Raw genomic sequence first — 18,670 nt, 5'->3', positions numbered from 1 at the left:
GGAAAACAAACATCAACAGTTATGTGAAGTGGCAGATCTTATTTTCCTCCTGCTGTAAAATGAATCAATAGCAAGGACCGGGCCGGCGTTCGACAGAAGAAAACTGCTTACTCTTCGTTTGAGCTATATGTAATCAATTGTAGCCAGAGGATGGCGGGAGCCCTTTCCAAACTAAGCGGGGAAACAGTGGGATTACTCGGAATGTGGCATTTATAAATTGCATCCAACGACAAAAGGGCCACCAAGAGACTGCCGGTCAACATAATTACACCAGCAGGCCAATAAACCACACCACCCGATCTTTTACAGTCACACTGTAGTGAATTCAGAACCTGACTTTGCTTACTGCGTGAGAAAATATATGTTTTGGTTTTCGTTTACATAGAAGAGAAAGAAAAAAATAATAAACCAGGGGCCTTGAGCGTTAGAGATACTGCGTCCTTCACTTCTGGCCAAACTGTGAGTCAGTGTTGAAATGTAGCCCTTTGCCCCATTGAGTCATGCAACCAACAACACAGCGTGCTGTGGAGAGAATAAAATCTGCATTTACTTTCCTTGAAGGAGGGGAATGTGAAGTACGCTCCAAATCCATCTAATGTGTTTCATTCTAGAACAACACAGAAGGACACAGAAGGAGCTTAAAAGCAGAGAATTGATTGGAGGAGCACATGGACATGTCTCTCTGGGGAGATTAGGAAACGGCAAATGTCAGACAAAATGTATCACTGGGAACAGACCTAACGTCATGCTGGTGTTCTGACATTGAGACAGACCAAGGATAAGTGAGTCCCACCCACACCCCCATCAGTCCCGGGTGTATGTGTGTGTCTGTGTCCATGTGTGTTTTGCATGCACAAGTGTGACACCTGTGAGACACCTTGACCTCTGCTGTAATTTCTGGATAGTGATTGTGCCATAAATCTTCAGAGTCTGTAACTACCTGCAGTGAGAGATGTTATTTAGTAACACAGAATCAGTATTTGATGCAGTTTGACCATAAGAGGTTGTTAAGTTTAATTCAGTCATGGAGATTCTGTCTAATGACACCACGGCACAGAGAGAACCATGTTTCTCGATATTCTTTCTACAGACACTAGATTAAAGTGAAGCAACCAGTGAGATTTGCAGTACCACCAACCAAGCAGAGTAAAAAGTAAAATCAAAATAAGTAATGGATACCCATGCTGTTCTCATTTGCATAAACTTGGATCTTTTATTTCCTCCACAGTTGGACTTTAAAGTCATTTGCCAGTATCACGGAGTACAGAGTATTTCTACAGCACTGCTGAAAAACTACAAGGACAAAACTGACATTTCCCACAGACATGCTCCCCATTGTTTAAGAATGACAGAGTGCACTATTAACCTTTGCAATCAGCAGCATTTTGTGGGAAAGTGCATTTAATTTTTTGATTAATGCCAACATGCAAAATCCCCAGGGGGCCGTCTTTACAAATGTAACTGACAACAAAAAAAAATCAAAAAAAAAAATCTGACTGGTAAACAAACAACTCACTGCTTTTCTTGTTTCCAAGAGTCAACATGAGGACAAATCAATGTGAATATGTAAAAAAAGGCAGACTATAAATCGACATTGAACTGGACAGTTGAGAAGCCAACCGTCAACACATCTGCTAATACTGTCTAGAAAAAAACAAACAATAATTATATCTAAAACTGATACATTGATAAACAACTCCTAGCAATAACACATAAAAAAACCTGGCTCGACATTTAGAGGCCGTAAAATGCTACAGAGGTGTTTTATTGGTTTAAACAGCACCAAGTCTTTCATAGTCACTGTTTACACTAATGCTGTAGCTAAAGTGAAAACCCTCACCTCTGTTTATTTTGTTTTCTGCAGCTTTGCTACCATGCTGCTCACTCAGCGTTTGCTGGAACACCAAGTGATGTGTTGATTACATGGGTGACGGCAAACTGTGTGAAAATTAAAGGGATAGTAAAAAGGACAGGAAGACAGTTAGAAGACAGGAAGTTAAACTAAAAGTAGGTGAGTGAGAGAAAGAGAGCGGCTGAGCTGCCTTCTGCTGCTACGTGAGCAGCCATCGGTGCCAAGGCGAGGAGGCTCGGGCTTATCTCAGCGAGCACAAGCAGCTCTGTTGGCACAGGCTCCATGACTGTAGGTGCTGCTGTCAGAGCATGACGGAGAGCTCTCACTTTCTCTCTCACTGCACACACTTTCATCCTATACTTCTCTGTCTCTCACTCATTCACAGGGAGGAGTCTGTGCAAATTTTATACTGATGGGCTACAAGGAGATAATTAATGCTGGAGGTCTCAGAAAAGAAGCGTGGCATCACATGCTGTCTGAAACAGGAGCACTGGAGTAAGAGAAAGAAAATGGGGTCACGTTTTAGTCAGGGCCTCCAGCATTCCACGTTCTCCACATGTGCATGGGTTTTTCAACAAGTACATCAATGTTTTTCCACAGTCCAAAAACAAACAAGACTCAGGTTGATTTGACACTCTATACTGGACAAAGGTGAATGCTCGTTTGTCTTCATGTCCCACTCAGGCCCGGGGCCAAATCTGGTCCCCAGTGTAATTATATTTGGCCTGGGATTGTTTATGGAAAGGATTTAGCAATAGAAGATGATAGAAGAATCCTTTGATTTGACTTCGTACAGGTGGATATTCAAGAGTTATCATACACAAAAATAGACAACTACAGAAATGTGCATATATCTAGTGTGTTACCCACAGCCTGCCCTCAAGACACATAGGTCGAAGAATCTACCCATAAGGAAGTGTTTGTGTTTAAAGTAAATAATAAAAAATAAATTCTGAGTGTGTTTATCACATACTGCCTCATTTTCAAGTTTCACTAAGAAACAGAAGGCTGCTGAGACTCTCCGGTTTGAACACCAAACTAATCACAGCCACACAGTGGCAAAGTAGTGTATGTGCATTTGCCAACTTCAGACTCATCCTATTTATTCAAGCTTATCTGAAACTACACAACGTGCACAACTATGTCCTGGAGTTTTCAGATGAAACTCAGGATGTTTTTGACATTTATTCATAAATACCTCTGTTTATCATGGATCCATGAAGAAATCAAAAGAAATTCTAATAATGCTTGTGTGGGATGACCTGTAGCCAAATGTAGTTGTTTTTTATTATTAGGCAGACATTTCTCTGCAGTGTAGGGAGAAGAAAGTAAATCAATGTGGACAAAAAAAAAAAAAATAAATCTGTGCATACTGTATCTCTGGAAGCTGCTTGTTAGTCTCAGTGGGAGGTTCACTTAACATTTTCTTACATGCACATGTTGCCAACCAACTATCCAGTTCATCAGGGAGAGGAGGCATATGAGGATACTGTTTGCTGAACTGTTATATTTAGTGTTCGAAAAAACAAAAAAACTGAAGGTTGTGATCTTCCCCTGTGAAGGCTGCGTTACTGCTCGGTTAAGCTCTAAAAGCATTGTCATGCACAGTGATATATAAGGAAATGAAAAAGTTTGCAAAAAACTTTTTCCCTCTTACTCGGGCTGTAACATTATAAACGTTGTCACATAATAGCTTGAGAAAAGCCTATTAACATTTATATAGCCATTTACCCATAAAATACTGTGAAATCCTGACACCAAGTGCCTTAAACGGTTCAGGGGAACTCATCTACATCATGTACATCAACAGAAACGGATTCGTTTTACACCAGGCACTGGCTTGCAAAGAAATGTCCGGTACCAGGACAGTGTCATTCTACCCAGCTTCTACTGTGGGACCTGTAGTATTAACTCAATAACAAAGTACGCAAAGTATCATTTTTATTAATTTCTTAACAATCAAAGTACTAGTTTAGCAATATAAACATTAAATTCAGAAAATATTAGCAAACAAGGTAAATACAATCTTTTATCCCTGTTTAAAGTGGCCACAGTATTCAGAGTGATCAGGCTACAGAAAAGATGTCTCCCAGTGGTTTGTGGGTAATTGCCACCCCTGGCTACTTCCTGTGATGTGTAAACACAACATGCGCACCACCTGAGACTATTAGATCTAATAAAAGAAGGGACGGACACCAGTGTATCGCCTGCAGCGCTGGCTAAAACTGTCAACATTCATAGCGATTAGCCACTGAAAGGTCAACCTGGTGCGACTATACAGCTCCAACTGAATACATGAAAATGCTTTTCCCAAGAACAAGTGCTCCAGCTGTGTGTCCAAACAAATTCATGCATCAGAAGCAACAGTGCAGCCCCTCTACAGCTCCCCTGACTAGTCCTTCAATAAATTGAATGGCTGGTAATTACGTAAGTCCCTGAGTCCCTATCATGAAACTGCATTTTAAGTGTTAGTTGGTGGATTGCTTCACCAGCACTGGTTTCCCTCATCTTCGGCCCTGCAGTGGAAGTCCAATGAATTACTAACAGGGGAATAATCAGTCACCAGGTAGCAGTAGTGGAGTCTGCTGCTGTATCACGTTACTCATCGTATTGTCCTAATTAGCATTTGTACTGTGAGCTGCTGTAGATGCAGTCGAGTCTGGACTTTGAAGTAGCACTGTATATTTGTGTCAAAAGTCAACACAGTTTACAAATGTGGAAGAAGACCGATTTATTTCTACCTAGTGTGTGTGTGTGTATATATATATATAGATGATGTGTTAGCTGTTGGCAGGATAGCTAACTTCAACATTGTCAGATAGGAAAGACAGATTTACTGACTAAATAACTACTGTTGGGTTTTTCCACGTTATTTTGAGCTAAAACCCTAAATAACAATGTGAAATTTTCGGAGCAGAAATGACTGCAGATTTATGCAAAGGTAAGGCTTTTGGCATCTCTCGTTAACAGGGGAAAACCACACATGAGCATGACACCTGAGCACCACACTCAGAGCTCCAGAAAAACAAAGAGAGAAGTGTGTTTGTTTATTCTCTCAGAACAGAGTCTAATCAAAACTGTTTTCATTGCAGACAGGAAAACAAAAGTCATACCTAATGAGCCCGCTGCTCATGTTTGGTGTTCTCTCAGCCTGCATCCTGCAGAGTTCAGGTTGGCTTTAATGATGTAAAGGTCAGACATGATAGTGGGACTCAGAGGCTGTCAGGCAGACATGGTGGGAGTCAGGGAGGGGTGTCAGGAGTCACACCCTCTCAGCAGGCGATGCTGCAGGCATCCAGGGGATCAAAGGTTTTACTCTTCCATCCTTTTTTCTCTGCCACCTTTATTTTATTTCCATGTATTTAAATTCTAGTCTTCAACCTGTTCACCATCTTTCCTTTCATTTCACTCTCATTTCTTTGTTACATATCCCTGAATGTGTTCACATTAGCGAGGTTACTGATACCCAGTCATGTGCATTGCGACAGCTCAAACCTTTCTTTCTTCTCCAGGTAACTATATTTACGTAGTGTGAGATGAAACATGTTTACAGTTCATCTTAAATTCTTTCTTTTAAGGTTTCGTTTAACTCTACAGTTAAATACTACCTGGTGTATTTCCTTTTTCTAACCATTTCTTTACCATCCATTTTTAGCATTTCTGTAGAATTTTCTTCACCTTTAAGAAAATAAACCCAGTAGGGGGCGGTAATGTTACTCATAAGGACACCAGTACTCAACCCAGAGAAGAAAAAGCAAAGACTGGAGAGAGTGGAAAGGGAAACCAGTTCATGCTCAGTCTAATAAGAAGCAATACTGTTGGGAGATGAGAAGAAGAAGCCCCAAAAGTGCAGACTCATAACTTGAGCAATAAACCCCTAAATTAATCCTTTACTATCACAGAGTTTGACTTAGGGAGTGAAATCCTTTAACAACATTTGTGTTATTTGCTCTAACGCTGCTTCCGTCAAACTAACATGTTTACATTGAGTTTAAAAGTCTAATTTTGTAAAGTAAATGGTGCTCTCTAACATCATGCATGTCTTTTATTTCCTTCTATTAACAACACCACAGGCAACAACACTCATCATCGCATGTTAATATAACACACTTCTTCAAGTTAGCTTTAAAAAAAGAAGATGGCAGAGAGATTGCTGCACATGAGAGAGCCGTCAAGAAAGTGAATCCATCACTGCTTTTTTTCAGGAGAAGAGACCTACGGTTAACACCGTCCTGGTAGGAGGCTCATCATTCCTGGTTATTAAAACGTCAGCGGTGGAAGCTCGATGTGTCTCCAATGACTGGCCTTCCTGACTACTGACAGACAGCACAGCAAGCTTCCTGCCATATTATTATATTCCCATTAGAATAAATCAGCATTATCAGCCCTACATTAGGCGTCTGGCCCAGGTTTGAGGGTAAGTAACGACACCACGGGACGTCCTGCAGATGGGAAGTGGAGACCCCGGTCACTAATCAACATCCCATTATGTGGTGAAGCAAAATAAATGACAGCACTTCATGCTGTGACAACTTATTCTAATCCAGAGCTACTCTAACTATGGAAAGTGTTTTAATGGACTGTACAGTCTGTGTACACTGGAGGAGAATCAGGGAGGGTGATTTGATGGCTGAAAAACTGCAGTGCATTTCAATATGAACACTCACAATGACTGCAGAGATGTTTATAAAAGCTGCAATGTCAATAAACAGTTCACCTGTCCTCCTGCCAAAGCCTTTATCCTACAGTTTCCTTTATCGATTATTGCCGACTGAATTGACACGGACGACTGTAGCCCAATCCATCCTTCGATCAAGGAGGATGGCCTGTGGAAGAGTGTCGATACGTGATGACTCTACAGGAAGCCGATCAAATGCGAAATCAGCAGACACAGGAGAAGACTAGTGTCTGAATGTTAAAATCAAAAGAATTTAAAGTTCAAGTGGTGAATAAGCTTTGTGAGGTAAACACCATTAGTCATCAACAGGGGCGCCGCTATGGATCTTGGGCCCCTCTCAAAGTTGGGCCCCTAGAACACGTTCCTTGATCCATTAATCTTGCCATCATTAATCTTGGTTAATCACAAATGTAATTAAGCATTATTATTCATACTAGAGATTTAATCCAATTGATCTTCACAAATTAACATGTTGATTTGACAGTCCTATTTGTAATCTCCTAACAAATTGCTGACAAATTATATTTTACCCCACATGTAAAAAAAAAAACAACAAACAAAAGATATTTGACTCTGTCTCAATGTCTTGACCGGAGGACACTCCTTCATTAACACTTTCATTTGATGTTGGTATCACCTTCTCTATTTTACAATTTAGCCCACTGTTTCCCAAAGCCTGGGTCGCGACCCTCAGGTGGGTTGCGACCCAGGCGATGAGATTTCTTTTTTGGGTCATCTCGCATCATGTTTCCCAGGAGTTTACAAATAATGTCTATTGACTTGGGTCGGAAGGTTTGTGTCTTTTAAAATATGGGTCCCCAGCAAAAAAGCTTGGGAAACATTGATACAGCCCACTGTGAGCAAAACAGTCGTTCTGTGTTCAAAGGCTTTTTTATAAGAGCTGTCCACAGATCTTGGACACACGGGTTCCACATATATCATTTAACACTTTCTTTTATTTCCCCTTTTGATAACCAGTATTCACAATGATTTCCAACAGTGAAGCAACCTGAGAGAAAACAACAGCTAACTGCTTTGGCTCAATGTTTAAAAAATCCCCATCACAATTAAATAATCTATGTGAAAATATTACTGTCAATGACAGAGGCAATAAGAAAGGAAATGTGCAGCAGGTTCTACCAAATATTTCTCCAACATGTGAAAACCCGGCGTGTATTCAATGTAATTTGTTTGTCATTTACCTATGGTGTAGCCTCTCTTCAGCTCAGCACAGCGGGGGTTGCGCCGCTGGGAGTTAGTGGTGTTGTTTTCCTCCACTGCGAGGACAGTAGTTGTCCTGGCAACAGGGGATGCTGCCCTGTTGAGGGGTGAGGCTGGTACCAGAGTCGGGGAGAATCCCTGACTGGCAATATCCACCGACTGAGACTTCTGCTTCAGTCTGCAAGGTAGAGAAAAGACAACAGAGATGCAAAGAGGTTAGTGGAAAAAGAAAATGAAAAATGTACTGTCTGATTAACAGGAAATGCTAGAAGCCCTTCAGTGGTGGCTGCTGAATCAAAGTGAATTTGCATCCGAGACTGTTGGTGTCAATGTGCTGCGTCACTAAACTGCAACCATGCAAGACCATTTTTGCAGTGGCAAGGAAGTTAGGACAAGGAATCAATAGGCCAATTGTAGCCTTGTTAGGGCTGAATTTATTAGCATCACTTTGCCCAACAGTGCAGTCAATGCTAAAAGAGGGAAACGCTGTGAAAAGACAGCAGTTGGACCAAAGTTAGAAAGAGACTTTACTGGAGAAAAAAAACAAATAAAAAAAATGTTTGAATCCAAACTTCATCTCTGCTGTTGGGAAAAAAACCAACAGAAAGATTCTGTCCATCATATTGTCTAGTACACTCATTCAAAGCTTGTTTATCAGGAAGATGCTTCGTTTGGATTTAAAATGAGTTTACTAGGCTAATCTGAACAGTTAATCCCAACCGAGTTAATCCCATTCACATAGGTAAACAGCACCAATTGGGTTTGGAAAACATTCTTCTTTTAATGTGCACTTGAAGACAAATGCACTGAGACTTCTACATTGCTGTAAACTTAAATGTCCCTCGTTATTAAACAAGTCAAGAAAATACTTTGTATTCAGATAAGAAGTAATATTCACAGTCCAGTTAGGTCAAAGCATAACATATCAACAATGAAGTTCCCATTCCTTAACTAATAGTTTCAACTAGGAGTAAATGTACAGGATGATAATAAGAATGTCTTTGTCCAGTCGAGACAACAGGCTTAGACAGGAAACAGAAGGTTTTTGGACAGAAAAGCCACAAATCTTTAGTAAACAACGTTACAACACTCACACTGGAGTTGTGTCACAGCTCTGCGTTATTGTCGGCTCTGCAGAAGCAACAAGAACCATCTGTTTTCCAACAGTGTGACAGCTCGAAATGTGGGAGCACATGTTGGTTGGGTTTCTGAAGTATATGTCGTGTCTCTTGTCCACTTTACTTTATGAAAGTCTAACTGTGACAGGCAAACTTTAGAAATAACTGCCGTGACATGACAAAGGCATCGTCACAGAAGTCCTCCAATTAACATCTTCTCTTTTTTTGCACATTCAAACTTCGTGAAGCTTCGTTAAATCTCCAGTCATGAAAACCTTTGGCATTTTGCTCTGAGCTACTGGGAATTTCTGAACATCCTCACAAACATCCATAAGACAGAATGTTCTTTACAGTGAGACACACAAAAACAACAACAACATTTTGGCCACACTAAAATCCATTCCCCTAAACAAAACTCAGAAGCATAGCTGGTGAAATATTATCTATCTATAGTCTGGAAAAGCCCTGAAACAGCAGTAAAGAGATTCCCAGCACTCTGCTCCCTTCCACACACACTTTCAATCATTCTGGGGAAAAACTGCTCAAGTCAACAGAATCTTTCTGGCCACTTCACCCGAGTCCTCGTCCCACCCTGCTGCAAAAGCAGCACACATGACACCGTGTCTATCTGCCGGATGAATATACATCATCTCTGCAGAGATGCTGCCTATCACAAACTGAATGCACAGGGGGGAAAAATCAGAAGAGGAAAGGAGTGAAAAAGCAGAATGATGAAAGAAGTGCTTTGTCCATTTCTGATTTAATCTTATCCTCCTCAGAACTGTGTGTTGCAACCGAACTAAACCCAAGTTAGCAGAATAAGTTGGGCTGAACTAATGACTTGTGTGATGAGGCTGTGTGTGTGTGTGTGTGTGTTTGAATTGGAAATAATGAGGTTGGAGCATGAGTAGCAGCAGAGACCTGCTGCTGCTGCTTTAATGGCTGCAGAGGACGAGGGAGAGCCAGACACGCAGTCAGACAGACCGAGATAGAGCGAGTGTCAACCTGTGTGAAGTCTATCTCAACTCCCTCAGGAGTTGGTACTAATTACTGTCTCATCAGTGCAGCACAAGTCCCTCTTTCAGTTCTGTTTCACTGACTTACAAGGCCAAGCATATCAAAACAGCCAGCCAGGATGAGAGAGAGAGAGAGAGAGAGAGTGTGTGTGTGTGTGTGTGTGTGTGTGTTTGTAATTTGAGTGGGAGGAGACACTATCAATGTGGTCTGCATAAAAGATGGAAACTCTTGTCAAAAAATGTGTGTGTTCATCTGTTTGTAAATCATAGACCGTAAAAAAGGAGTGGACACAGTCATCTGTATACATGTTACACGAGACGTGTTGTTATTGATTGTTGTTGTTGTCAGAAAGTTTTGCTTTGCAGGAAATATAAAAAGAGAATTGAGGAGGAGGTGAACACTCACACGCTGCTCACACTTTCTTTCACTCTTGAGTTCATGAAGCAGCAAAGTAGAGACGACGACTCTGAGTTGGTGATGACTTCTCACTTCATTTGGCCTTTTATCTACTTTGCATCTGCCCTTTAAGCAGTCAGATATGGGAACAGTCCATATTTGAAGCCTCATTGGTCAAAAGTGCCACATTACAAATTGACACAGAACTCCTGCCCTGGCATTTAGCGAGGGCAGATGAGTGTGTTATTATTATTATTATTTTAATTATTATAGTGTGGAGGTGCTAAACAGAGAGTGACAGGGTCCAACCATTTTTCATTAAGCTCCCGGATGGAATCAAAGGCCTTCATTAACATTTGTGACCACAGGGTGACTCTTCCCAGCCCAGGCTGTGAGTGAAACTCAGTACAACAGTCTAGGTTTGAAGGCCGCGACTGAAAACAAAGTTTTTACTGTAATGTAAACCTATGTGCTATTAAATCCACAATTCTAAACTGTTGTTGTGACCACTCGGCTGACTCCTCTCCTCCACCGTCATCCTCTCCTCCTAATCCTCCCTCCTTTTTCTTTCCCACATCCTTTCACCCTGACTGACTCGAGCAAATGGCTACACATCTCTGGGCCTGTTTTTTTCCTCCATCACTGACACACACTCTAGCTATAATCTGCTGGATCCTGGATGCTGCTGTTGTCAAGTGGTAAGCATGGTTCAAGAGTGAAGAGTAAAACCTAAAAAATAAAATAAATAAGTGAATGACGTGTACATGTATGAGGCACACGTTGAACTGTGGAACTGAGGTTCAAAAGTGTAAACATTGGTTCCTGCAGGAGTTGTCAATGACCTTTTATTTATTCTTCAACGTGAACTCCAGCACCGCTGTGGTGCATTCAGTGATTCCTCTGTGTATACACTGAATTACCAAGAAATAAAAATAACTGTGATATGTGTTTTTCCATCGCCCTTCCTCAAAGTTATATAAGCATCATCACAGTATTGGACTCCAAGGCATCGTTACTGTCAGACCCACTGCTGTACTGCCAGCATTATTACAGAGTATGACTTCAATCTTACCTTCCTCCCCTATGGACTTTAAATTTAGCATGGCATCTTATCTGTTACTAAATGTAAACATAGATTTGCTGGAGGGAAATGTGTTAGCTTATGCTGCAAGGCGAGAGACAAATGTGTCCACCCCCCTTTTTTTTGTCGAGGTCTAATCCCTCATCATAGGCTAACCATAAGCCTGTCTTGATTCGCTCCCAATTTTCCCCATTTCTGCCTCCTATGTCAAAGTGTGTAGATCCCTGTAGAGTTGGATTTCTTATTGGTGCCAGGTTTGGTAGAGCTGCTAACACATCACTCCCTCCTGGACTAGGTCAAATCACAACAGCAGCATGGTGGAAAACAAAGTACTTCAGTGTCTTTACCACCTCATTTTTATTTTCCATTTCTCCTTGGTCCGTTTTGGTCTAAAGATAGTAATCAGTCAGCTGCTGGTGCCATCGTCAGTGTTCAGCTCTGTGGGCCTCAGGAGCTTCTTGCTCACATGGAAGACAGAGATTGGTGCAATCAAGCAGCTCAAAGTGACTAAAGCTCAAGACTATTTACTGAGAGTGGGGGAGAAAGTAACAGCTCAATGTTAAACCAATGGTAAAGAGGGGAGCCAGGACCTCACGGGTGAGAGAATTAAACTTAAATCTTGGTGCCATTTCCCAGCGTTCTTGTTTTCTGGGTTTACAGAGACTGTGATTGTAGTCAGGCTGTGGGTCATGAGGCTGAAGGACAAGCTGTCAGAGAAGGAAGAATGTCCAGTACATCATTATGGACGCCACCATCTGTTTGAACAACCTTTGAACTTCTTCTTGTCTCCAATACCTCCATTTAGTGTGAGGTCGAGAGTGTGGTCACCAAATATAGCCCAGAGAGGCGACTATAGCCGGGAACTTACTTAATACAGTTTGATAAATGTAGATTGTAGACACCAAAATGTCATATTTATGATATTTATGATTATTTGTAGACACCAAAATGTCATATTTATGTTCAGTAGTTGAACTAATTCTATGTGACATTTGGCTCTGAATATTTCATTCCATTTTCAGCTTGAATTAAGTGGAAACAGAAAAATATACATTTTTCATTTCTCATTCCTCTATTGATGTTCATTGTTTTTTTCTATTTTTGGTATTGATTAGGTGTCAATGCCCTGGCTGGCATTATTTCTCTCCAGAGTGCACAGTGAAAGTGTGTCATTTCAATGAAATGTTGACACATTTTATATTGCTTAAAATAAGTTTAAAATTGTCATTCACTTTGAAAACCTGTCAACTCTACAGAAGCAGCCATGTTATAACCAACCAAACTAACAAATACTTCTGACCTGCATTTTCTAAACAAGACGTCCTTTCGTCCTCGGACAAGTACAAAACTGTGACATTACTGCATGGAACCACAGCCTGTTTCTTCACTCGTGTTTCCTCACCACGACTGTTGGTCCACGCACAGACATCTTCACCACTAACTGTAGAACAGAGAGACCATGTGTGACGTGTGTTTTTATTTTTGTAATTCTCCTTGAACGTGAGTATAAGATGTTGACACATTTTCAGTTAAAACCTGTCCTCCACTTTAAAATGTTCTATGCCCAATTTCTTGCATACTTTCAAAACCAACCATTAACCAATGATTTCTCCATCACTTAGCAGCACCTGCCGACCATGTTGGACACATCCGGCTTGATCAAAACCAAACCCTCCAAGCTGATGTTCATATTATTTTTCAGTTACACAAAAACATTGTTTAACCACAGCCATTTGCTTAAATTTGGAAAGTTTGGAAAAAGAAAAAAACCAACACAGCATTAATATGAGTCTGACTGCAGGGAATGTTTTTCTCCATCACGTTCTTGCTCCCTGTGCATCAGTCAAGCAGCAAACGCAGTCATAGTGAGGAAAGCGTTCGCTCGCTCTCTTTGTTCCCCATCCTGGCAACAAACGCAAACACACGCTGCTCAATCATAACACAGCCTTCAGCGCTTTGATTCAGTGACTATCTGTGGGGCCTTGGGACTGTTACTGCAGTCTTCTACTGCCCTCTCCTTCCTCTTCCTCCTCCTCCTCCTCTAGTCCCTCCACTTCTCCTCCTGGTTGCTAGACTGATTCCTACACTTGCGCTCTCATTCGCCAAGCCCCGGTGACAATAAGCATCAGGATTGGTTCAGGAGCAGCAGTAGTGGTTTCTACGTCACGCCACTAAGGCTTGTGGTGGAGCAGAAATCAGTGTTCAGTCAGAGTATTGGTCGTTTAAAGCTGAAGGTGGAGGATCATTTCAGATCCTTACAGAGCAGGAGGAGCAGATGTGACACATTAGAGATAAGGAGGAGGCTTTTCATTAGCACCTATCTGCTCCCCACTGTGTCGTTCATTCCAGGACAAAATGTATAATCAGATTCCAGATCAATAAATGCAGCAGAATTGGCGGACAATTTCACTTTTCTAAAACCAAAAGCATATGACATCAGTCATTTTTTTGACGAATGTGTATATTGTCAAGGAAATATTAATCTCTAATGATGACACTGTGTTTCTCCCACAGAAAGGAAACACACAGTCATTGAAATGAAATAGTCAGACTTTATTATTATTTTTGTACAATAATAAGATAATTACTACTTGTTGATCGAGGAACTATAATTTGTTTATTTGTTATGGTTGTTTTCAGGTTAATTTGTTTGTTAATTTGTCCGTGAGGCATTCATAGCTGTTTGGGAAAAGTGTGGGCAGAAGAATCAGTGATTCACTGTTTTCTGATTGATGCAGCATTTTAGGAAAAAAAGGAAAATCGATAAACAAACAAACAAACAAAAAAAATAACTGAAGCTTTCTCAGTTTCCTTTCTCCTCTGCAAATAACTTTGCTGGAAGCAACAGCAACATCCCATCTGACCCTGAGCAGTCGCTGCTGAAAACATGCTCATTTCTTCAAGAACAAACTTTTATTGGCTGCCCACTCTCATTAGACCAAAGAGCCCACACAACAGAGCACATCCATCTCATTTGGATCACATGTCCTTGAAGGAACAAAGAGTGACCCCACTGTCTGTGTGAGTAAAGGACTCAGACTGGCAGAGTGTCCGTGGAGGAGCCGAGAGTCGATTTGCTAACCAGAGCACTGGGACGTCCTTGTTGATTTGGATTTTAACTTTTAAAAGGTTTTTGTTACATGACCTACACTTGTTCTACTAGATAAAAGTTGGAGAACAGGAACGGACTGTGACCAGACAAATGTTTCTCATAGATGATCCCATTCACACGGACTTTCCCTCCAGCATCTATAAATAACCACATTGGTCTCGACTGTGTATTAGAACAACCATCAGGTTTATCTTGACAGCCCTAGTATTTATACATGTTACATCTTCTTTTATATATAATAAAACATCTCATTTTGACTGGAGCCTTTTCTATTTTTTTATTTGACAGAGAAAAAGTTGGAAGGCTACTACTGAATGGTCAATGTATTTGATTTATAGTGTGTAAAGAAAGAAAACTGCTACAACAGACTAAATGTTGACCTCGCCAAAGTCACAGTTATTTACTGACCTCGCCCATCTCTCCGTTAGCCACCACTCAGCTTCACTCTCACATCTGTTAGCTGAGACAGAAAGCAAAGCCTGGCCTGGAGCAGAAACATCTGTTCACACTGGTTCCTCTGTTATAAGCTGATCAGATGGATCAGATACAGAAGACCGAGCTTATGAACCAAGTGTGTGTCACATCATTAGCACTTCTGTTGGTTTAAGGCAAACCAGTGGTGGCTGCAGAGGGGGTTTATGTTAAAAACATCCTGGTGTGGCAGTACTGCCCCTTCAGAACACACACTGGCAGTTGTCTTACACTTGGAAGGGTGTGTGGCCAGAACCCACTCCTGAATGGCCTTAAAAACATGGAACTGTTATATTGAAAAAACAAAACCCCCCAGAAAGAGCAAACAAAAACCAGTGATTTAAATCCTTGCTTTTTCCTTTTTTTGTCTTTTACATTGTATTTAACATTCTCAATGTGAGCTGGTAGTTATGGTGTTTGGTGGGCGATTTATTAAATAAAATGACTTTCATGAGTCATTATGAGAAGAAACAAAGTGACAAAATAAGCCTGCAGGCCACCATGTGACCAGTGTGGTGGAAAAGATTGATGGGGACAGAGAGAGAGAGAGAGAGGGAGAGAGAGAAAGAGAGAGAGAGGGACTGATCTCTCCCATCGGGCACCACTTAGTGTACAGCCTGTGCTCCTGCGACAGCAGCCAACTAATACCACGCAGGCGGCTACACTTGATATTCCCAGCGCATCTCCGCTCAAATGGGACATCTGTTCACTTCCTGGAGCTCAGCCTCCTTAAACCAAACCTCCCTTCCTGTTACATTCCTTATGAGGAAACACGGATGAACATCTGAGCAGATTCCAGGTTGATTAGTAAAAAAGGACTTTGAAGGAATTCTGCTCAGGACAACATCTCAGACTCACTCCAAACACTCCGTGCCAGCTGTGTACGCCACGATAATAGAGCTGTCATTTCTTAATTCAGGATTAACAGACAGTAAATTAATGCACACAGCAGAGAAATTAAAGGACAAAATGTACTAACTGATCATGCAGATGTTTCCACGGTTTAGTCCAGAGTCTGAGGCTCACAGATAGAACAGGTGGTGTTTCTAGAGGTCTGGAGAAGAGATGTTCCCGCCAGGTTCACGTACTCCAACTTCTAATGCCCCCTGCTTCTGAGTGAAATTCTAACTGGTTTTCTTTTTGATAATTGATCTTAGTTTGACTAACTGAGAAGTATTTCAATTAGAACAATAACTACCTTAGAAGCTTCAAGTTCACTCAAGGGAAAATAAATTAAGATAATCCATGTAAATTTAAAGATTTAAACATAAACTTCAAAGTTGAACAAAGGTGTAAAATCTTGCACTTTAGATTAGGTTTTTAGATTTATTTTTTGCAGGATGTAGTTAATGTCATTTGTTCTGATTGGCAGAAGGACAACAATGGGTTTCAAGAGATTTGGGCGTTTTTTTTGTTTTTTGTTTGTTTTTTAGGGCACAGAATTAAAGACATGTTTGAAAAAGTAATAAGAGAAAATAAAATTCCAAAAATCAATCTACATTTGTAGATTGATATTTATCTTTAGTTCTGACAGAATATAATTGGCAGAATTATTTCACAGTAAAGTGAATATTATGTCTGTAAAAAAGTCCAGTTAAATGTGTGTGGGAGTTTGTCCTTTATGTTAAAATTACAAATAAATTGTAAAAAACAGTCAGCCTGTGGCCTGTCTTTGCTTTGTCCTTGTCATGTTCTCTCTCTCTCTCTACGCAGCATCACTGAGCACAGCTGGGTTTTTAGAAGCAGGGAGTGGAACATGGAGACACTGGGCCACAGCAAATCTCCCCCTCTCTCACTCTTCTTTCCATCTTCCCATCTCCATCCCTCTATCTCCTTTTCCCTAGGAGAATATTCTGCATCACTGCTCTGCCACCATTAATTCATCAGTAAAAAAAAAATCTCCTGCAAACTTCTTAAACAAACAAGTGTGCAGCTGGGTTCACACTCACACACAGTCCAGCATACTGGAAGCATTTGTTTTAGTGTCTGCCGTCGTGGACTTTCTTCATCGATGGAATTGAGGAAAAGACTGTTTGATGATGAGTTGCTAATAAGCTTGTTCACAGTGTGTTGTACATCTGTTTTGTTAACTGTGAAAACCAGTGTCTGTCCATTAAGAAGATATAAATAAACTAAGAATAATAATAATAGCTGAAATTAGAATAGAGCTGTTAAAGCAGGTGGTGACCACACCCTGACCAAAGGTCAGTATGCTGTGATCACCTGATCACGTAGAGCCATGTCAGAGAGTTAGACTCAACTTAAAGTTAGCCTGATTTATGTTTACCCAACAAATGACTAAGTAAATAGTGAGGACAACAAACATATTAAAGGTGATTTTCTTCTACATTGTTTTAAACAGAGGCAGAGGACGTTCAAGGTAATTAAAGTAGACTGAGAAAAACATGGATGAAAAGCTTGTAAAATTGAGTCCAACTTCAAGATTTGTACACAAACAAAGCCTGTATTGTCACGTCAAATTACACAGCGCGAGTTAAAAAGCAAACAAAAAGGCAAATGAAATGCAAGAAACAACATCAAATATCATCATTTGAACAAACTACAGGTTGACGTGAGTCTGTTTTCTTTCTTGTCCCCATTAGAAAGTCATTCCTAAAGAGCTGAGTGAACATGTGCTGCATGTTGTTGCCCTGCAGCCTGACGTGAGCTTCAAAGGTAACAACCTCAGACTGTTTGAACATGTACACCTTTACAGTAGTAACTGTAAACTCACATGAGTACCACAAAGTGCAGAGCAGAGACTGAGATTTTTTTTTCTCTGTGGAATGAAACATGAAATACCTTGATCTATTACATGTGCCCTCACACTGACACTGTACTCAACATGATAGACCACATGCATATAAAGAACCAGCAACATCTTTTACCCCTCAGGTGAAGCCCAGTCTCATCAATCAATATCCCTCTGGGAACAGATGGTCGCTGTGGACGTGTGTGTTGGTGTGTGTGTGTGTTGATGTGCGTGTACTATGTGACTGTGGTGAGTCATGGAATTGTTGCGACCCCTGTGGACTTACGGACGGCTGCATTGACAAAAGTGTCAGCTTCAATAACTCTAAATGACAGCTGCTAAATATTTATCCACCGTCACAAAATTGTCACTCGTCATTTACTTGAGTGGTTGTGGACACAGACGAACTCCCTTGTTCACCCTGGCTTTCAAACTTTCCCATTAAACATTAAACTCACATTCTGACACGGTGATGAGTTCTCAACAAGATGAAGATTGTTTTTCGAACCCCATCTGTAAATAATGGTCTTTTCTTAGACTGTGGTTGTGGCTGTTGGTTCGGACTACAACAAAAAAATACGGTGCTAGGGTTGGACGAGTCATGTCCCGGGCAACTTTTAAGGTCACTGTCTAAACCAGGGTTCTGGGTGAACCACTACAGGCCCACGACCCAACCCTTTGATATCTCTCCCTCAAATAATAAATGAGAAGAATGATGACCAGCTAGTGCAGGTAACGATGGTTACAGCTCTGAAAACCACGGTTGACTGAGTCAAACGTTTCTTCTCACCAAGGACCTCAGGAACAACACACAAACTAAAAGCAGTGAAGGCCTGTTTACTCTTTGCTGTTATTCAGTGAAGGGCAATAATGTCCATTAAAGGTTCCCATTCCAAATGGAAGAAAATCATAATATAAATCATTTGTGTCAGTTCTTTGACCAGTGTGGTCTGTAATAAAAGGCCTTCATTA

General features: G+C 40.9%; 1 protein-coding gene across 3 annotated transcripts in view; it reads right to left on the bottom strand.

Moving 5' to 3' along the window:
• Positions 1–18,670, bottom strand: part of oxr1a (oxidation resistance 1a) — a 112,308-nt gene that overhangs the window by 64,247 nt on the left and 29,391 nt on the right. For all 3 annotated transcript variants that reach the window (XM_025061562.1, XM_008323693.3, XM_025061561.1), the window contains exon 3: positions 7,733–7,929. In XM_025061562.1, coding sequence (XP_024917330.1) covers positions 7,733–7,929 — 197 coding nt within the window. The remainder of the gene's footprint in view (positions 1–7,732; positions 7,930–18,670) is intronic.

The sequence above is a fragment of the Cynoglossus semilaevis genome, chromosome 13 (genome assembly GCF_000523025.1).
Source record: "Cynoglossus semilaevis isolate Cse_v1.0 chromosome 13, Cse_v1.0, whole genome shotgun sequence".
Classification (NCBI taxonomy): domain Eukaryota; kingdom Metazoa; phylum Chordata; class Actinopteri; order Pleuronectiformes; family Cynoglossidae; genus Cynoglossus; species Cynoglossus semilaevis.
This window is presented reverse-complemented; position numbering and strand designations above follow the sequence as displayed.